The 22,617-nt window shown below is 36.4% G+C and overlaps 1 protein-coding gene across 2 annotated transcripts; it reads left to right on the plus strand.

The window, feature by feature from the left end:
* The first annotated feature begins 5,819 nt into the window (after nt 1-5,819).
* On the plus strand, nt 5,820-22,601 carry LOC109604693 (protein fem-1 homolog CG6966). Of its 2 annotated transcripts, none has more exons than XM_020021226.2 (5): nt 5,820-6,031; nt 19,231-19,393; nt 19,455-19,874; nt 20,368-20,794; nt 20,853-22,601. In XM_020021226.2, exons 1-5 carry the CDS (start codon nt 5,972-5,974, stop codon nt 21,673-21,675), a joined length of 1,893 nt encoding a protein of 630 aa, XP_019876785.1. In that variant the 5' UTR covers nt 5,820-5,971; the 3' UTR covers nt 21,676-22,601. The 2 variants fall into 2 exon arrangements, with proteins under 2 accessions (XP_019876785.1, XP_019876786.1); XM_020021227.2 differs by lacking the exon at nt 5,820-6,031 and adding an exon at nt 18,074-18,219.
* The last annotated feature ends 16 nt before the right edge of the window (nt 22,602-22,617 follow it).

A 22,617-nucleotide genomic window follows, 5' to 3' on the forward strand; every position in this document is an offset into this window, starting at 1 on the left:
AGAAGAGAGAAGTCAATAAAGGGCCGAATAAATAGGTAATAAAAGCAGACCGAAGCGAGAACAATAAGAAGAAGAGTGAGCGACGAAGCGACGAAGCGACGAAAAGGGGTCGAAGTTCATATTGAATACACCGTCATATCGAACAGAGTTGACCATCTGAGGCAGACCAAAGACAGAAAGAATCGGGCGGTTTTGGTGTAAACGTCGCGAACGAGTTCGAAGAGCACTGCGCAACCAATTATTGTACCAGATACGGGATAAACAGAGGGACGGGGCGCGGGACGGGGGCCAAAAGGGAGAGCGGAGTGTGTCAGCCACCATCCACCATCCACACGCCCCACGGCCAGCTAGATGCGAGGAATGACTGTTCCTGCCGCTCGACACACAAATCAATAAAAACTGACACTTTTTTTTCCGCTCTTCCTGCACGTACATACCCACGTGGATGCGCGGCCTTTGTGCCCCGCTGCAGACCCGACACCCCCTGCGACTCACACACGGTCATTTTTACTGGGCAAATTACACGGGACTACTGTTTCAGTTCCTGCAAAGGTGGCCGGAGCAGTATTAATTGGTTCGACTCCATGCACAAAGGCAAGTGTCAACGAGTGGCCTCGCCTGCTCCACGTATGATACACGGCAGGAGGTGGCAAGGTGAATTTGATTTTCACACTTTTTCACAATTTGCATTTAGATGCGTACAGCATTTCGCTCCCGTGTTTCAACAATGGAACACTGTTCGATGGAATATCGAGTATTGGCTCCACTTCTTACACTTTTAGTCCCCCGAAATAATCGTCTTATTGTGTGATTAAACAACAATTCGAGTTGTTAACAAGTAAAACAGTCGCAGGAAAAAGTTGCAGCGATTTTATCTGTGGACAAACGGGCGCAGCGGTGCGGAAGAACAACATAATTAACCTGCTGGATTCCGTAATCAGAATGCACGTCACGAAATATCGTTAGAGCGCCCAACTTGGCTCGGGTGTAATCCTTCATGTAACATTATTTGGCTAACGAGATCGGCCTGCGAAGCCCACATCCAAATTTTTACGCAAAATCAATGATCGAAACGTAATTGGAGGATCTTATGACCGCACCAGTTAATTTATGTAACGTGACGAGAGCGAAATTTTAATGGGAAATCAATTACTGTGCTCACATGCCTCTTCCATTTCATTTAATTTGCCCAGATTTAAAATTCATGTTGTCCCATTGTTGACGCTTTCATCCCTCCGTTGTACAAGCAGGAGCTGCGGGGAGAGGACGATACAGATAGGGGAGGGTGGCCCTAATGTGTCGTGCATTTCATGAATTACTTTTCATATATCCCCTTTGATGTTTCGTGTTTTAATACTTTTGTTGTTTTTAATAATGTCTCTCCGACAAATCTGAATACATTATCTAAATTAAATTTTTCCTGCTTTCCCATTAATCGATGTACTCAACAAATAAAATTGGGTTCGACAGTTAAGATAATAGAATTTAGCAGTTTGTGTTTGACGCACTCGAATAATAGTGGGCACCCTTTTATTAAGGCAACCTCACCCCACATTTGGACTACCGCTATCAAATATCATAAAGTCAAAGACGCAACGTTTATTCCAGTGGTGGTTCACTTCATTACTCATTACTGTTAATGATTTACCCATTTTTTTGAAGAGCATAATTTGACATTATAATATTTTATTAAACTATACAACAATTTAATCAAATTCTATCAAAAACAAAGTTTTTTCTATGCTGGCCTACGAACTTTTCAGCCCTCTTATTCTACAAACTTAGTCAGTCCCTCTTGTTCTACAAACAGCTTACACTCTCTTTGGTCTACTTAAAATTACTAAACAAACATATATACTTCTTTAAATTTGAAACTAGAGGTTTTAAATATTAATTTGTCTTTTAAATTATCTCAAATAATTAATTAATTTGTGGTCTGGACATCATAAATACATTGTTACAAAATTAACATGTCCTTAACCATTCTGTTGTCTATTTTTAAATAATATTACTTGTCAAAGAGAAACAGGTTAAATCTATTTAATCAAGAAACCTTCGAAAGACGGCAACGTTTTGAAAGTAAATTAAATTGAAGTTAATTAAAAGTTAAACGAGGCAGAAGTGCAGCACTGGCGGTGGAATTGACGAAATCTATCACACACACCTCGTAATGGGTCCACGTGTGGCGTAACCGTTTGGGGAGTCGTATTTGAATGTCGAGACGATTAGCACCACAGCTGGCAAACATCCCTTGGCCGAGAGAGCCTTGAGCGTCCGAATTTTTAGGGGGGGCTCCCCTGTTCCCATTACGAGTAACCGCGGGTGTTCCTTCCGACACACAACTCGGAGATGTTAACGTCCAACGATCAACTGGTTGGATGGGGATAAACAATTTGCAGTAATAACAATTGAAAGTGCCATTAAAGTCACAGATAATTAAATACAGTTTATAAAATATTGATTTAATATTTATGTAAATTTTATTATCGACACCCAAATTAATGATTAATGGACATAGCTTGTTTCATGAATAGAATCAGTTAATAATTTAATTTTAATGTGACGTTGTTTTTACCCGATTAAGCTAAAATATGCTCCGACATGGAAATTTAATTTAGTTTCATTTAAACTGTCCAATATTTACATCCATTATAAACGGCCATATTCAATATATTATTATTATTATATAGAATATGAAACTCAGCCAGACACAATAAGTGGGAAGCCCACACTTGAGAAAAGTTCAATTTAGTTAACCCGAGTAATTAAACAGGAGTTTAATTTAAGTGGAGCAGTAGCAGGAGTCGCGGTCGTGGTGCGGCGCTCGCTAATGTTACACCGATGAGTAATTAGTGGCCTAGCTGCTCCGATTCGACCCGTGACCATCGCACCCCTCCGTGGCCCATCAGGACCACTCTCTATTAAACTAAACTACTCTTGTTCATTTTATATGTACTACATCATTTTTTAATTAAGTTTACTCCTTTAGTTGGTTAGATGTAAAACAAATACTTTTGAAATTATTAACAATAAAGCCAAAAAGAAACAATTTACAATAAAATACATCATTAATGCTTTAATTTTATTTAATTCAGTTATAACAATAACAAAAATATTAAATTAAGACAATTTTATGACAGCATTCCACTTTTAAATGGGTCACATTTTATAATAAAAAGGTTTATTCGAATAAAATTGCTTTCTGGGACACTATAAGTCAGCTACATATCTATAGATATACTGCTATAAGCATGTCGGTGATGCAAAAAGTGTCTAAGACACACACCACACTACGCATGCGCCACTCATAAGCATGTCGGTGACGGATGTGAGAATTTTTGAAGTCATATTAACTGATGAAGTAATATGTTCAATATATAAAACATGAGGAACTTCTTTATAATCATCAATTTTTACAATTGTGTATATAAAAAAACCAAAAATTAACAATTACAACCTTTAATTTGAAGTTGAAAATAAATGTTCCCATTACGTTGCAGCAGGAGAATAAAATTAAAATGTCCATAGGAAACAATGATTAGTTTTGAAGTATGGGCAAGGTAAGGCAAAGCAGTAAATGAACGTAACATGGTCGGAGAATTTCTATTAATTCCCGACGATTAACTAATGGTATTAACTATTGTCGGCGAATGGTACGCGTTTTATAATTTCCACGGAATAGGTTTTGCAGAGCGTCGATTATGCTAATGTTCCTGCCAGTAATTAAACTCTGCAATTTACAATGTTATCTCATTTTTCGATGCGTCTTGTCTGCTCCGCTCCGCTCAAACACGGTCGCACGCTGAGCGCCCAAATTACGTATCCGGAACTGGTGGTTGGTTGATGTTTTCTGGCGAGTGCAATCCCGACCGAATTTGTCAATGAAATGCCGACATAATTAATGTCGCAACCGCTTTAATTAAATCGCGAACCCGCTGCGGAAATGAATTTTCAAAATTAGACTTCACGGAGCGGCTCAAAGCGTGTTTCGGTCCTCTCTTCGGCACATCCAAAAACATACATGTTTAATAAATCTGCGTTATCGCCGGAATTAGAATTGATTCGGTTTGGACGGACTAGACAATATTTTTTAATTTTTCCACGTTTAATGGGCCGCTCCAGGTCCGCATTGACGCATCGCCCGATATTTTTCATGCCGCGTTCATATTTTATTCCGACTTTAATGTCGTACCATAATTATTGTTTATCTATGCCGGTTTTAATTGCACCAATATTTGTGCAAATTAATGGGACGACATTATCGAATTTCGGTCCGGTTTTATCATCCACCGGTCCCTGCACCACCACCACACTCACTCCACGTTGCGCACTGATTATCTATCATTTTAATAAATGTTTAAATACTTCTGTTGCCCGCAATTTATCACGCGACGCCAATCGATGGCAAAAATTAAATTAAACCGTCTAAAATCTTCAATCATACGCAATTCCCAACTGTACTTTGAATTTGCTCTTTTTTATTTCGCAAACCGACAAAGATGTATTAAAAAATAAATTCCACCACTTAAGCAATATAATAGTTAATTCATTTCCTTATTGTTTATTAGAAAATGGATGAAGATAATGAGAAATTAGCCATACCATAAAATGAAGTTTCTAATTGACTTTTGTTTTATATGTTTTTCCTTTGAAACTGTGAGGAAACCATTTTACTAAAGCCATATTTGACCAACTTTAATTGTTTACTATATGTGTGTGTGTGTGTGTGTGTGTGTGCGTCGTCGACGACTTAAATTAAAAATCCTTTTTAAAACTTGGATGGACGGATGGATTTTATGTTGCGTCTTGCGAAACTGTGAAACTCACCGTAACACACACACAATATACGTTATTTTATTCAATATCTATCCAATCAATAAGTGGCTAATTCGATTACTCCTGTCGCCCCGTTGTTAATATTTAAATTTAGAGGTGTCCCTTTCTGGAGACGCAGTCTTCTAACACAATTTATTAATAATAAAAGTCGGGTTTCACTGAAACGAAGCAAAACGCTTGTTTCAGCCCAATAAATTATTCATGAACCGGAGTAGGGCTGTTTAAATTTATAAATAAATTACTCTTTTAACCGCAGCGTGCATATACAGGTGTTAAAATTGTTTCATCCATCATCAGACACCAATCAGGGAGTTGTTTTAGGTTTCTTGTCAAATAAAAGTCCATTTTGAACAATGGATTTATTTATTTTAATTATTTAAATATATAATTTATTAATATTCGACTTGAAAGTAATTAAGTTTTAATATTTTTATTTTCCCTTATTTCAATATAATTTATGTTGAGGTAGCTCTACATTATTGCCTGAATAAAACACTTAATTGCAAATTACAAGAAAATTTAAAAAGAGTCAGGTGGCGCCATCTAGGCACAACCAGCCATACCTTATGAGCAACAAATGTAGATTTTTATTAACAGTGAATTATTAGATTAGAGACACGTGGCGCCACCTACATGCAACCGGCCATACCCTACAGACAGTAAATGTAGATTCCTACTGTCAGAAGTGGTTATTTGTTGAGATAGATCACTATCGCATTAATTGCAAATTACAAAGAAATTTAAAGAGGAGACGACAAATGTAGATTTATTCTGTCGGAAGAGATTGTTTGTTGAGATTGCCGCAGTAACAACGAATTACTAGATTAGAGTCAGATGACGCCATCTATATATAACCGGCCAAACCCTGCATACCATAAATGTAGATTCCTACTGTCAAAAGTGGTTATTAGATGCGTAAAGGCAGAAATCTGTAAACAGCTGTCCTTCAAAAGTGTGTTGATAACCCGGACCGCAACGGAACGGTGACCAGTAGTACACAATAATCCATCAGCTGTGGCGGCTGGCTAGGTTGCTGCGTTTTTAGCGATGGCAGTTTAATGAACGTGTTTTATCGTGCAGCAGACCCCGATACAACATCAATCGTGCTTTTGTTGTGTGAAAAGTGTATGCCGACATGGATTACAAGAGCGTCGTCTACAACGCGGCCAGGGATGGTAATCTAAATAGGCTAAAGGTAAGTGAAGAAGGACGTCCGTTGAATCGTTGAATCGTTCAATCCGTTTGAATTTGGGTCCGTGGCCGGAAGACGGTCGCTCGCATAGTTGCATGTCCCGATGCCTTTCTTCTTCAATCGTCTGGCGTCTGATTCATTCAAGTCACAGACGAGGGGCTTAATGATTGTGTGCGATAACATTTTTCCGTTCTGTTGGTCCGGTGTTATTAGGAAAAATCAATCACGTCGCCGTCCGTGTACCAACTGGGTTGAAACTGTTTCAACGTTCTGTTGTTTATTTATCGGGGGAAGGCTCATCCTACATACCCACATAAATAATGGATGCTAAAATGTAGGTTACAAGGCTTTATTTTGTTTTGATCTCGGACCGTTGTTGGGAACTTGAACAGTACTTTAATTCAACGACCTTTGGAGGTTTTTAATATCGAATCTAGTGGCGCACATTCGTCGTGGTGACCCCCCGGAATGTTTTTGTCTGCATGCTGAACAGAATACGAAAATATCACAAAGAATTTTAAGACTAACGGACGAATGTCGCTAGCGATTTTAGTTTGGGAACTTTATTTATTAAGTATCAATAGTTTAAGGAGTTTCAAGATAAAAAAAAACACATGAATAAGTGTGTATTTTTGATAGTAATCTACATGAAATGTTTAATAAAGATAAAAGAAACAGTGGTTAAATAGAATAAATGAACGTTTTGCTCGTATAAATAAAGTAGTAATAAAGATTTAATGGTGAATAGCAATTGAATTGAAAATTATGTAGTTAATTGTGGTTTTGAAACGATTTGAAAGACATGAAACAATGTTGTGTTGATAACGCAAATTGATGTAGTTCTTTAATGATGTGCACATTTTATTAATTACCTCACATTCATGGAAAATCAATAGTCACACTCAGAAATGTTCAGTTAATATTTGTAGATGCAAATTCGACATTGACCAACATAGAGTGACACTTGTCGGCGCGAATGAAAAATTGATTGTATTCAAATTTTAACACGAATACGAAAATAATGAAACGCTTCGGATTTGTGTCAATTAGTCGAATAAATTGAGCATTTTTAATGGGACGACCGAAGCAGTTGGATAAGAATTTGGGTCGGTGGACGCACACTCACACATTCTTTTGCAATTTGATCCCAAAATAATTCCATCCAGGTGTTTATTTTTGGGCGACCGGTTCGTTGATGCGTTTTCTAATTAAATACGTAAATGCCAAAAATTATAATTCAGTTGCGGCAGTGTTTCGCATCGGGTTAATTAACCTCTAAGCTGTTGGACAAAAGGGGTTCATTACCATAACTCACATTATTCATTCAACTGATTGACTTGACCTACACAACATTAATAACGTTGTTTACCATCAATTTGTTTCAACAAAAGAGGAGAAATGGAGGGAATCTGTGCACCTCAGAGTGGAAAGTTTCGGTTAATTTGGCGCCCATTGTCGGGTTAAAATAAAACGTTACACAATCCCGAATCTATGGCTTAACGTGGGACTGAAAATTCACGCAAACACTTTTCTGCCAAAAGTAAACGTGTGTCGCTTTTAACACATTTTATCCAACTCCCAAAGAATTAAAGTGTATTTTCGGTGTGTTTCTTTGGCCGAATGTCATTGGTATATTTTTGCTTAGTCATAGATCATGATTAGCCTTGGCATACCCCGTAAATGCGGCCGCGCCGCGCCTCGCCCGTTTCTACTTTTTGCTCAGCATTTGCCGCCAATTGCCGCCTCCCAAATTAGCTCCACTTTTAACTTAAAATCCAACATAAAACAATTGTTACATACTTACTACTTTGTTGTCTAATTGATGTCTGCGTGCAATTCCTATCTTAATTGATGATGATGGTAATAATAATAATCAAAATACACGTTGTATTCACCGTTGTAATCATTAATTAACTGATTAATGGTTAAAGGTTATGTTTCACAACACTCAATCAAAACACCATAATGTTCGCGTTACACGTGTACCACCCTAAAATAATAAAATTCCCCCGATTACCAATGATAACAGAAAAAGGAAAAAAATATTGATACTGTGAACAATAATTTTGTCCGGACAAACATTTTTGATTAAAATTAAGTGTAACGAAATATGAAATTTTAAAATAAGGAATGTTTAAAAATTATTGTCTGTGCTGATGTATTGAAAATTGATGAAAGTCAAAATGTTCTGCTTGTTTTACATGTTGAATATTATTGTAGTAAACAATATTGTTTTTTATTCATTTTTTGGGTTATCAGGTTTATGTTTTTATAATCTATCTTCCATTTTATATATTAATGTTACAATATATTTAAATTAGTGATATTGAATAACTAATAATTAATGATCAGTTGAAACACGATGAAGTTAGCGTTACAGGTGTACCACCCTTAAATAATAAAAATTATGAAAGGAGTAAAATATCGATAACAACCGTTGAGGAAAGTAGTTTCGTCCAAAAAAAGATTTACAATCACTCAGTATATAATTCAATTGTTTGTTGATTAATCAAATTTCAACATAAACGTGTTATATAACAAAATAGATACTGTGACAAGTACCGTTCACTATTGTGAGCCTTATTAACAATAAGTTATTCCCACTTTCCTAATATAATTTTAATTCTGTCGTGCACATTGATTAGTTTTTAATGATCAATTTGGAAGATCATACCGATGATTGTTCAGTTCGAAGCGAGCGAGGGAAAAGTGCAACGTTTCGAACGGAACATAACAGATTTACATAACGTCAAACTGGTTACGTAAGCCAAGATAGTTTTATATAGTGGAGAAGAAAAAAGCAGGAAGAGAAATTAATCGGAAACAGATAACGTCAATTTATAGGTTCTCGTACGTTCCTGCTACACCACAAAAATTACATCACATCTAAGCATCTAACTTAAGTCAGTTAGTTAAGTCCAGACCGTTCGTGGGTCGGATGCATCGGATAAATCGGACCGGAACCGTCCAAATTCCTTCCTTGGTACGCGTGATCATCGTGTGAAAGTGCTGTTTGTTTAGTTTGGGCCTTAATTTTTAATCCGTTCTATATGTTCAATCCATCAGTGGCACACGAGAAAAGGAACTATTGGTCAGTTGGAGTGTTAGTTAGTTTGTGTCATTCAGTGCTCAACGAACAGTTAACAGTTGGGCAATTTGGGTTTATGATTCAGGTAAGAATTATGCAAAATGCATAGTTCAATTAAATTTCACCTCCATAGGCCAAGAAAATATTTCAAATACTTTTTCTCTTTGGTTCACACAAGTTAAACACGATTAGAGATTAATTTTTATCAACTAAATTAATCATTGTGTGGATTAAAAACTTAAAAGTGATAAAAACAATGATTAATTGTAAATAAAGAGAAATAAATTATATAAAAATTGTCTAGACTATAAACTTGTTAAAAATAAAAATGGGAAGTTTTTTATAGAAATTTTGTGCATCAATAAATTCCAAATGACAATTATTCACAATAATAACCGGATAACGTTTATTTTAATTGATTATTAATTATGCAAATTGATCGTTTGTTTTATAAATACATATTTCATCGGTAAACGAAAGAAAGTTCCTTAAGAGTTGGAGAGAAAAAGGAGTTTGAACGTCACACTTCCGTCACAGGATCACGTTGCTTGTAACGGGATTCCTTTCGACCGATGTCTTAATTTGATCGAATGGATTTGAGCAACGTGACCAGTTATTTATAAAATATTTAATGCATCGAAAAATAAGTGGAAAGCTCAAAGAGATGTTGTAACGTGTTCAATTACGTGAAACATGTACAGAGTGGTTGGAAAAGTGAGCAGTTCCAAAGCATATCTAATTATCAGCAGATAACATAAAAAGCAAATTTATAAATAGATATGTATTAGTTTCGAAATATGACCTTGCAAATGGATTGATTAAAAATGAAAATGTCGCTAATTAATGAATTGCACAATTTGCATGTGTGTTAAACTCTTAATTTGTACGAATTAGTAATTATCCTTATTTCGATGTTGTTCATCGATATGCAAATTACATAAATTATTTATTGTGGCATGTGTCAAGGCTAATAAACTTAATAGACATGATGATAACACCTTGTCTTGATGATCACCGATTCCTGATACCGTCCTGCCCATTGAAAGGGTCACTCACTCACTCTACCAATTTTAATGTCGTTATTGAAAAGAATGTTTGAGATTTCCTAAAAATGTCACGGCCAACGAACATTGGGCAACTTTTCGTCGAGTGAAAAAGAGCAAACACGAGATTGTTCATTAAACGCAACGTTTGTTTATTTTAATATAAGATGGAATTAACAATTCAAATGGAATAAAAATATATTTTTTCCTGTGCGTTTCTCTGTGCAGTCGGACTTTGGACTCGTGGCATGATTTTCAACGGAACCTGTGCAGAAATGTGCCGTGTATTTGTTTTTATAGTTTAATTGGGATAATTAAATGTTTCGTCGGGGGTTACACAACACGTGTGTGAGCTTCGAAGGGTTCTCAGCATTACGTGCAGTTTCTGCGTACTCGCGTCACTTTCAAGGTACCGAGATAATACGTCAAAGGAGGAACACACTCATAAATTTATTCTTCAGTAACCATTTAATGAGTCTATTACATTTTTATTATGTAAAGTAGAAAACGGTGTATTAAATTAGATTTCTAAATATAAATATGCACTGCCATTATTCTGCTCTTCGTATTGTATTGCATATACCGAGTGATCGAAAATGGTAGTCAATATCTAATTCCTTTTACTGTCAACATTAGTGACTTCTGGGGAATTTCATTATTTAAGGGTAATACACATTCAACGCTAACTTCATTGTGTTTAAAACACATTTTCACTAGAAAATATTATTAAGATTATTAAAAAGATAGAAAGATTTTTAATAATAATAATAATTTTGTATAAATTTTTTAATTTAAACCGAGAATTAATCTATAAATAACAATTTATTATATTTATGTTACACATACCAAATAATCAATAATATTTGACTTGATGGAACTATTTCTCTCAGTGATTATTATCAATGCTTTAATCTCTTTTTTATCATCGTTGATAATTTTTGGGAAATTTTACTATAGAGGAGTGGTACACTTGCAATGCCTAAACATAACCTAAAAAGTAATATTGTTTGATGTGAAGTTGGCTACAAAATAATCATTTTTAATCATTATGTATATACTCTGTGATTTAAATCTAAGTATTAATTATTAAAAATAAATTTACTTTAAAATTGGTTAAATTTTAATTATATGACTGACAAAAACATTAGTAAAACCTGATAAATACACAAATAATTAATTTCTAATTAACATGAAGAAAATAATAATATAACACGTGTTTAGTTAAAGGGAAATTGACAACATGAATTAAAAATTATAATTGAACATTTAATTTGTTTAGAGTTTAAGTAAACATGTCAGCTTAAGTATTTGCCATTAACAATTAACAATAGTTCAATTGTGTAATCATAATTGCATATACAAATGTGTTGCTACAAAAAGAATGTGATAAATATAATAATTTAATATCGGTTAGAATAAAATGATTTAATTAATTATCGATTGAATCCGTTTATTAAGAAAAGGTACTTTACCATTTTGGGGATTCACGAGAGTATCGGTACCGAAAAGAAAGAAACAAACGAGATTAATGAGTACCTGTGAATTGGCTGCGTCCGGGCACGTACCATTGCCCATCGGATGATGTTGCAAAATTGATTGGCCGTTCACATTAATTCCGTTAGTCCGATTGTGTGAAAATAATTCCATTGTTGTTGATTATTTTTGGAATTCCACGAACCCATTTATCAAGGAGGATATTCCTTTGCGGATGCACACAGGAAACTTTGTTTTCCTATTAATACGTACGCTCATGTTTATCTTTGTTCGCGATTAACATTTCGAGAACGTTGTGCTGTGGAGTTAATTCTTCTTTCCAAATACGCCCAAACAGCAGACCGTAAGTTGAGAATCGGATCGCGGATCGCGGATTGTGGTGAAAGTGTGAAGTTTATGTAAGACCGTTGCGACACAAATCGGGTCGGATGGACTCGTGGTCTGCACATTCGCCCATTTGCCCATTGCAGCCAATTTTTACACGTTTTCACCTCAATTATTCATTTTAATTTGTTATTGCTTTTGCCAACTAAATACTCACTTAATTAGCCGTTTAAACACAACAGTTTGTTGTTGTTGCTGTTCGTACTAAATGAATGATTTGCAAAAGCCGCCCAAATAAATAAGGTTCACATCTGAAGCAATCAATCGAAATTCTAACATCATCTGAGGAAATGTGCCATATTTATTTATTATCTGGTCTGTTCCAAGAAATGTTGACAAAAACAACTTTGCATAAACGACCAATACTTTTTCATGAAGCAACAAATACACATATTGCGATCGAGAAAAATGCTAATTTTTTATTTTATCAAACCGATCCCATATTTTATTGCTACACATAAACAAACTAATCCAATCTTGTAGATACAGTAACTGCCTCACAATAAAACATATATTTACCACAATTCAGAAAACCTCTTCTTTGTCTAATTACAGACAATTTCTATCGAAACGTCTTTATTCGGTCTGAATATTGAGAGAGGACATCATGCACAACAGAGACAGAAACTGTTTATCTTGTAGTGGGGGTCTTTACTGTCTCTCTCACTCCTTCTGATACGCATAAGTATAATAATAGTTGATGAATATTATTCAACATTTCTGTTTTATTATTCATGTCCTAATTATAAATTTATATTTCCACCGAGGGAAGGAATTTGTTTGTTTGTTTGCCGACACGGTGTTTTATGAATTGTAAAAATGTACATCGAATCAATATGCGGAGGGAAGTGAGCCACTTTTTTCCATATTTAGCACACGAAGGTCATTTCCATATCGGTGCTCGTTTTCCTTTTTCCATTTACTTGCTTCGTTTCTTGTTTCATTCCGTTTCCTGCTTGCATATCTACTTTAAAAATTCACTCTTCCACTTTGACAATGTTGCTTCTATAATTAGCTTCTAAGTGTCTTTCGTTGGTAAATGATAAACCGCATTGACCGCAACTCATAATAGATTTATGAGGTATATAGACAACGAAATTGATTTATGTTCCCTTATTAATAATAAATGTGAGATAACGAGTAAAACAATACTTTAATAACTTAATTTCAGACCATTAACCACAAATTAACCATTATCTTTTTAACGTTTCCAAGTAAAGAACGTGCGTCTTTGTGTCGAATTAGGCACAATAGCTTTTGTGACGAACGTTGCATCTTTGTCCTTAATCCCCACATCTGATGCTTCATTCAAGAAGAGAGGGAAGGAAGGAAGGAAGGAAGGTCGGGGATGGAATCGATTGACCTTTAGATCGAAATCAGGATGTTGTACGTTTTTCGTTTTCGCAGACAAAGAATGTGGAAATGTCAAGGATCCCCATGAGCTTATTTTTATCGTGTTTTCCATTATTTTACATTCGTTCCATTATCTCGGACTATTAATTTGTACACAATTGTAATTGGCAGTTTTTTATTTGCATTAAATTGTGTGTAATTCGTCAGACGCAAAAACTCGAACGTACGTACGAATTGAAGGTTTAGTGGCTGTGATAAATGAGCAAGCAAATCGCTTCCGATTAGATACATTAACAATTGATTATGAAAAAAGTAGGAAGACAAACTTATAATTTTTATGCATTACATTTAACATCTCGGCCTTGTGTAAAAAATGGTTTAAAATATAACGAACGTAATATAAAATTCCTTCCGGCATTGAATACTTTGTATGAACTGCGTATGGCACCATAGACGGCGGCACCAAGATCACTGACTGGTACTGGTACTTGTCCGACCAAGGATTTTCTCATAATTTATTGCTAAAATCACATTTAATAAAATTTCCTACCGTGCCTCATCGACGAATAACGAACAATCATGTTGCAGTTGAAAATTGATGACACTTGATTTACATGTTTATTATTTTTCACTTTTTAGGTTAGGTTAGGTTAAGTTCGCACGACATAACATATCCACTCAAATTAAAGATAATTAATCAATAATTTTGTAAATTAGCCCGCACACTATTGTGTGAATTAAATAAATCCACATACTATTAGCTTTATTATAACCATTATAAAAGTTATAAACAAAACAAAGTTAGCATTACAGGTGTACCACTCCTACATAGTAAAATTCCCCAGAAATCACCAACGAGAACAGAAATAAGAATAAGCATTGGAGAAAGTAATTTTGATCACTGAACGTTTAATAAATATACAGGGTGATAAAAAAAGTCAATTTTTATACCAAAACTATTAAAACATTTTAATTTATTTAATTAATTAGAGTGGAAACATAAACATAAATTATTTACATATTTGTTGAAGAAATTAATAGTTTGGTTGTAAAAATTAAAACGAAATTTCAGTGATATGTATTGATTTTCCTAGAAATAATCTAATGCAAACGTCCTTGACCCTCACTTTCGTTTTCATTGCCGACATTATTTATATTGATCGACTGCCGACCAAGTTAAATGTGTACAAAGTTGCTGAACGCTGTTTTTAAATGGAAACAACCCATCTAGCAATAATATACGAAGAAAATGATACCGGTAGCTATGAACTAGTTATGTCGGTTCAAAGACCATGGCTCTTTTTTTTGTCAAATCGATTAAACAATTCCTCACTGGTCCTTTTATTGTGTAATGGTTTAATTCTTCGTTGTGTTTGTTGAACTGTGAATATTTTCAGTGTGCTGAACGGGATCATCTCCGTGACTCACCCAAAATAAAAATTATTTCGGTCGTTTTGTTATAAATAGAACATTCTTATTCCATGACTTCTTCTACAAATTATTATGTTGTACACAATATTAACATTAGCATAATTTCCACTGAAACAATTTACATGAAGTTTTGCGAAAACTAGACTAAAATGTGACTTTGGTACCACCTTGTGCTGGTTAATTGGGAAATGACGATGATAAGCACATTTGAACAAAAGGAGTTCATCGAACGGTTGATTTTTGACTTCCTTATCAACTTTGCTCAGCTCAGTATTTGGCAAATTAATCCAGTTATGCAATGTTTGTTAGCGTTATTTTCCGAATTGTTTACCTACTAATGTTTTCTCATAATTAACGGTGGAGCCTTGACTTGCTTTTTTCGTGTTTCATCAGATAAACTAACAATTTTTTCAGACTCACACTTCTCCTTAATTCTCCGTTCTGTTTATACAATTATAATTACTGTTTGTGTTGGGCAGGTTCCCAACAACCAGAGAAACACGGTGAATTCAAATTTGTAAATGGGAGAGGATTAATCAAAATAGTGGATGTTGAGGCAATTAGCCTTGGACGAATGCAATTTTCAGGTAATTTTTCAGTCGGCTGTTTCAGTTTTAGCGGTGTCGCATTAAGAGTGATGAACGATGCGTAGGTAAATGTGGAGCAGGAATTTCAGGAAGGATTGGATCACATTTATCTCGTGTTTCAGCTTCCATCATTGGCTCAACCCGAATTGAGGTCATTACCAAGGGTCAACGTGTTATTTAATAATGCTAATTACTATTACGGCATCGATGATTACTCCATTATCCACTCTATTTGCAGTTTCCAATTTGCAATTGAATAAAAAGCGACGTTTTAAGTTCTGTTTTGAAATTAGGTCACTTTTTATGACCATTATCTTTTTAGTAAGTTTAACGACAGTTGCACCTCACATAATTTATGACTTCAATGTGGGTCAGTGTTAATGAGTAAAGATGATCTCTATTTTCCACGAATTGACGACATTCGACAACAAACGTTGGTCGTTGCCAAAACTGCTCTGACGTTAACTGAAATCGATTTTTTGGAATCAAATTTTCGAAAAAGAGTCTGATCATCAATCAAAAATGTAGTTTCAAGGTGATTTCGAAACAGAGATTGAATTCTCATTCCCATCATTTATTGGCCGTGACTTACTTTGTACAATTCGGACATTTTTCTGAATAAACTTTCACTTGGTCTAACTGGAATTGCACCCCAATGTCCAATGCACCGATGATTTTCATGTACGTTCACAATCCTTGAGTCGAGCTGAACGTTTCCTCGTTGCAAAGTTAAAAATGTGGCTCGCATTGTTTGTTTATTAAAAGAATATAGTTATGGTTGGTCTGGGTGGTATAAAACTTTATTACGACTGTAATTTGAATTAATTAACAACAGGTACACATTAGCTTCCTGGTTAGATCAGTATCGATTTGCTGAACCGTTTTGTTTTCAGTTTTTAATAATATCCCAATAAATTATGAAACGAGCACGAAGCTGCCAGAAATTTAATTGGACATTGTAATAAATAAACGCACTTGAAGGTGTCAGAAACAATTAGTTTGGGATTATTTTATTTTTACACCGTACGCTTTGGTTTTGCTGGCAATATTTCTTCTTCCATTTTTAATCCGGTGCCAAATGAGTAGGAGCAATTTTAAATATAAACATTACAATTTCATGGATAGTAAAAGATTAACAACACCACTTTTTCTAAAAATAGTCTTTATGTGTTTACCTTATACAAGGTGATTCAATTAATTTATTTTCGACACAAAATATTTTTCAAGTGATATCAACTTTGTTATTTTCTATGAAACACTCTGTATATTTTTAGGATTTTAAATTCTGTATTTATACAAAATATTTTAACATAATTAAAGTGAATGTTAAAAATTCTTTAATTTATATAAGTATTTCCTATACATAAAATGAAAATTAACACTCATTTTTCTATGTATTAAATACCCTGTATAAAAATTAAAAGTACTGATAATGGTTCCCCGTAGAAAAATCTTTAGTTAACGTATATACCAAAAATGAAGTTTCTAACATCAAAATTGGTAACTTTACAGGTATTTTAATTAGATCATCTGAATCTGTCAAAATTATTAGAAAAAATTAATAATTCAAAAACTATTGGATTTAGGTATAAGATATTGTATAGCCATTTTATTTGGAATCACACGTAGAATTTAAAAATACAAAATATACAGGGTGTTCCATTAAAAATAACCAAGTTCCAGTGAATAAGTGAGGTAAATCATTCAGTATACATAAAGTCAATGTTGCGTTTCATTAATGGCATCAACCTGATTTTTGTGGCAGGTCAGGTTTGCATGTTCACGGAAGTGGTGTGGAATTTTGCATATTCCTTCATTTTGCTCTGACCTTCCGACACTTATTTCAATGTTTAAGGGCATCGACTTTACACTAAGGTCGCCCCAGTGGAACCGCTGAATTTGGCAGTGGTTCCTTTCTTCTATCGAATCAGTTAGGTAACAGTGGTCGTAATTATGCAGTTGCAGCAATGTGTTTAGGTAACAGGATATTCGAACAATCGGAGACCTTGCTTCGCAACCTGGACCAGAAAATTACATTAATTTTGAACTGCGGTTAACATCTGGGTTATTCCTCAATTTCTATTAATCCAATGTGTTATTTAAGCGTCCGCATTTATGTGGTAATTAAACGTGAACCGTGTCCAACGTAAGTCTGTCAGCGCCGCCGATTTTTAGACGTGGTGGACGTGGCCAAGCGGTTTCAAAGAGGACTTCAAAGGACGAGCGGAATAACGAATGTGGCGTCGCATTCAGGTTAACCGCCTCTCCCGTCACTCCGTTTGCTGCAAATGGGGCTAAACAGAAATACATTTACTCCTCCATCGGCTCATAAATAATACATTCTTTATTGCACTCCGGAACACCTGAACAAATACTTCAAATTGAGTTTCCATGAATTTCAATTAACAAATTTAACAGTTAGATTTACTCAGCTTTAATGGCTTTTTAATATTTCCTCAAACACAAACAATAAAGCGGATTCCAAAGAAGATCTGTCTATTCTAATTAGTAATGAGTTCGATTGTTTTTTGTAATTGCGTCACACGCGTAAACACACAACGAGCAATTGGATCTAAACAAACCAGTTTAGCTGAGAGCAAAACTGTTCTAAGAAACGGCGCAGAGCGGGTATAAAACGCGACGCGAATCCGACACCGATTCGCATTACAACATCAGATTCGTTACGTGCAACAACAACAAATAATTGTTCAAAGATATCTTCACTTTTGCACATGTGACGGTCTTTCCGATTCTGTGATTGTGAAAGTGACTTGGAAATTCGGCCTCGGCACCATGAAAAAAATTAAAAGGGTAACTACCATATTTTATTTATGTTGGGTTACATTAGATTTGAGTCTGGTGAGGCAAAAAAGACAAAAACCTACATTTTATTTTTATTTACCAATAATTAACATACACAATTAAGTAGTTTTTAAAAGTGAAGAATCAACATCGTTTGCATCAGTTTTTGAAGTTACCCCATTGGTTAGAGGCACGCCTCACCACCCCTATCATTGAAACAATAGTTTTACCTTAAAGCGCATGCGCAGTGTTAGAACCAAATAGAAACTTTCAAAATTTATTTAAGAAACAAAGAGGCACATTTAAATGTGCCTCAGGAGAACTTACACAAAATATCTTTCCTAATTTAATGTAAAATATATAATTGCTTGTTTCATTTTACAACATATTACCCTTAGAATAAATACTAAACTATATTCCAATATACTTAATTAAAATAAAAGAAGGGGAAAACTAAATTATTTAATAAGAAATATAATTTATTTATTTTTCATGGCATTCCAAATAGGATCCATTCCAACGAACGTGATCAAAACAAATTAGAAAGGTCCAAGTTCAGTTTTTTTTTATAAAAACATTTACACGTGTGATTTTGTTGTTGTTATTGTTATTGATGTGGTCGGTCCCATGTAATTAAATCTGTTTTTGTTAAATCGGGTTATTGGACCTGAATAATTGGGTTAATATTGAATTAATCAACAAATAACATATAATATCCCGAATATTTGTTTGTGACTCTTGTTTTTCCAATTCAGTTGGAATTTGTTATTAAATTGTTTATTCTCACCGTTTTAATATCCAGTTAACGTCTTGCAAAATAAGTCCGGCACTTCAATTAGAGTTTTTTAATTTTGCACCGGTTTACATTCTAATTAGCCGGTTGCAAATTAAATTGCCGATTCGTACTTGAACTAGAAAACGTTACAAAATCGCCCGATCGAATGAAATTAGTTTGGCAACCGTCCATAAAAATCGACACGTGCCGAATTGGTTTTGTTAATCGGCTCCACCAAATTCCAGATATACTTGCACTGCAAGAAGGGCAAGGACGAACTGTCGATGCTAGTGGCGGCAAAAACATCCGGGGCCACCCCGCTTGTCATCGCCTGCAGGAACGGCCACTACGATGTCGCGGAGTACCTCATCGACCGCTGCCAGGCGGACATCGAACAACCCGGATCAGGTAACTACATCTCCAACATTAGCCTCCCTTTATTACTCAACTAACTGTTTGTTTGTTTCAGTGATGTTTGACGGGGAGACGATAGAGGGTGCGCCCCCGCTGTGGTGTGCGGCCGCGGCCGGCCACCTCGAGATCGTCAAGCTGCTGATCACGCACGGCGCCAAGGTGAACTCGACGACGCGCACCAACTCCACCCCACTGCGTGCCGCCTGCTTCGACGGCCACCTGGACATCGTCAAGTATCTGGTGGCGCACGGAGCCGACGTCGAGGTGGCCAACCGGCACGGCCACACGTGTCTCATGATCGCCTGCTACAAAGGTCACCTCAAAATTGCCCGTTACTTACTCGGGTTGGGCGCCAGCGTCAACAGGAAGAGTGTCAAAGGCAACACAGCCCTCCACGACTGCGCCGAGTCCGGCAGTCTGGACATACTCAAGCTGCTCATCGAGCACGGCGCCAGGATGGACGTCGATTCCTATGGTAATAAATCATATTCCAACGCTTAATTAAAAACTGTTTATTCCGTAGTACATACAAAATATTGTGTAACACATAACACAGATGGGAAAATACAGTAATAAAATTAGCAATGAAAACACACAAATAACAAAAAATTCAATTGCAACTTTAATTATCTGAGCGTTCACGATAAAAACCAGATTGTTTCTTTGTACTTTTGCGTCGGATTGGATTGTTTCGCGTCGTTACCAGACGCCTTTTTTACTGCCAATCCCGCCATCCAAGGCGATTCATCATTTTATACGTGGCCATTTACGCAGCAGACTTGTTGTTCAAAACGGGGGTTGGCCACCCCCCAATAGCACACACACACACACACACACACACATATACGTGTCCGTGAAACAGCAGACGGTTTTATTAGTTTATTATCTCCAAAGGCAAACACGCACCACCATGTTACGCTGATGTCTGGACCCTTCAATTTCGCTAATGTATTACTCGTTGGTTGCAGGAATGACGCCACTGCTGGCGGCCGCCGTCACCGGCCACAACCACATCGTAGAATATTTAATTAAACTGCCGCATCTCGTATCGAGGTGGGACAGGATCGACGCCTTAGAACTGTTGGGCGCCACCTGTGTAGATAAGAAACGTGATATGATCGGGGCGCTGGAACTGTGGCGGAGGGCGATGCACGAACGGTATTACGGCGACGGACGACCCATATACAAGAGGGTCACCCAAAAGGTGGCCGCCTACGATTACACGGTCGAAATTACCGATCCGGAGGCGTTGGACGACCTGATGGCGGACCCGGACGAGATGAGGATGCAGGCGTTGGTGATGCGGGAGCGGATCCTCGGACCTGCCCACCCCGACACCAGCTACTACATTAGGTATAGGGGCGCCGTGTACGCGGACGCCGGCAAATTTAATCGGTAAGCATCAACAGTACATCAGTTTAAATTGTCTTTGACGCTTTGTTTCGCATGGCAGATGCATTGAATTGTGGAACTACGCTTTGGACATGCAACAGTCGATGCTGGAACGTCTGAACCCGATGACCCAGAGCAGTCTGTTCTCCTTCACGGAGCTGTTCTCGTTCATGATGGGCGAGGAGGGCAAACACACGACCAGGGGGAGACTGGTGCCTCCCGTGGACGTGCAGGAAATACTCAGGGTCTTCAAGAAGGCGGTCCAAGAGGTGGAGTACGGCCACCAGATGCTCGAGAAGATCAACAGCATCAACAGAGACATGACCTATTTAACGAGAGTGTTAGTGATCACGTTACACTTAGCCTGCCTGCTGACCAGGCTGCTGGACCACCACACGAAATCGGAGGACGTCACCAAGGAGATCCACAAGGCCATCTACCGGCTGGTGAATTTAAAAATCAAAGCCAGATACGGAAGGACGGCCCTGCACTTGGCCTGTTGTCGAGACGTGGCGCTTCTGGGACGCTACCCCGCCTGTCAGTTCCCGTCGTCGCACCTGGCCGAAGTGCTGTTGAAAGTGGGCGCCGACCCGAACCAAAAGGACGAAGAGGGCAACACGCCCCTCCATCTGGCCGCGATGGCGAAGCCGTGTCCGGCCAGCGTCGCCCAAATCCTGCTCGACAACGGCGCCCACATAGACGCCGTCAACAACCAAGGCGACACCTTCTCCACGTTACTTAAGGAACAGCAAGTCCACGAACTTGTAAATATTGCCAAATACACAAGACTGAGCTGCATCTCCGCAAGAGTTATCCAACAATTTAAAATACCCTACCGTGGTGTGGTGCCAGCAGCTTTGGAATCCTTCATTGCAAACCACTGAATTTGTGATTTATTTTTAACGTAAACGTACACATGTTTGTCGGAAACTACAATAATACTATTTGCAACGTTTTACACACCCCTCAGACCTGCTCAGACGACGACGTTCCAAACCCAAACCCAAACCCAAACGAAATCACACGCATTAGATATTGATTAGTGCTGTAGCGCGGGAAATGTAACAAAAATACAACCCTAATAACTAACCAAACAACCAAAACGTTACTCTGCCACTTTTACGTTCTAAAAAAAGTCGGTTTCAGTTCAAAATCAATTTATTTTCTTTTGTATTTTTGAGCATTTCAAACGAATAATATGTGATAATAATTTAAATTAAATCCGGGTATTGGCAAATATTTTTACTTTGTCATTATCTAAATATACGTACAAAAATCGGTGTTCTGTCCTTCCTTTGAAATAGATGATAAATAGATAGATATATATATGTATGTATAAACCTCAAGATATTTATATATATATCGACCAAATTTTACTTCACTTTAAACAAACAATTTTGATAATAGAAGGCGACGCCAAAATTAGTAAATTAGTGTTGTTGAACAAAAAAAAATTAAATGTTTTTCGTTGATCGGTTCAGTTTAAATAAAAGGGATTAAATACCACGTGGTATTATTATTGAATCTACCGCGTGGTAATTAATGCGTTTATTAAATCATTACTCGTTTAGGCACAAAATAAATAGTTTAAATTGTAGCTAGGTAAATGTTTGTATGTTTATAATATCAAAAATATTGTTTGTTCTAATTGAGTCTCTCTTTCTCTGTAAACAATTTTGCTTAGAACAAATGATGTGTTTGTTTTTAGTATTTTAAATTGATAAAGTGTGATTTATGAGTGCTATTTACAACTATATAGGCTATATGAATTTTGTTATATATTATTAAATAAAAAATTGTAAAGAATTTACCCAAGCCTTTCATTC

The sequence above is a fragment of the Aethina tumida genome, chromosome 3, assembly GCF_024364675.1.
Source record: "Aethina tumida isolate Nest 87 chromosome 3, icAetTumi1.1, whole genome shotgun sequence".
NCBI classification, from domain to species: domain Eukaryota; kingdom Metazoa; phylum Arthropoda; class Insecta; order Coleoptera; family Nitidulidae; genus Aethina; species Aethina tumida.

Excerpts from the sequence above, each read along its gene's own strand:
- LOC109604693 (XM_020021226.2), top strand. The coding sequence starts at position 5,972 with ATGGATTACAAGAGCGTCGTCTACAACGCGGCCAGGGATGGTAATCTA. Across the intron at positions 19,394-19,454 it reads CATCGAACAACCCGGATCAG|TGATGTTTGACGGGGAGACG; the intron begins GTAACTACATCT and ends TGTTTGTTTCAG. Across the intron at positions 19,875-20,367 it reads GATGGACGTCGATTCCTATG|GAATGACGCCACTGCTGGCG; the intron begins GTAATAAATCAT and ends CGTTGGTTGCAG.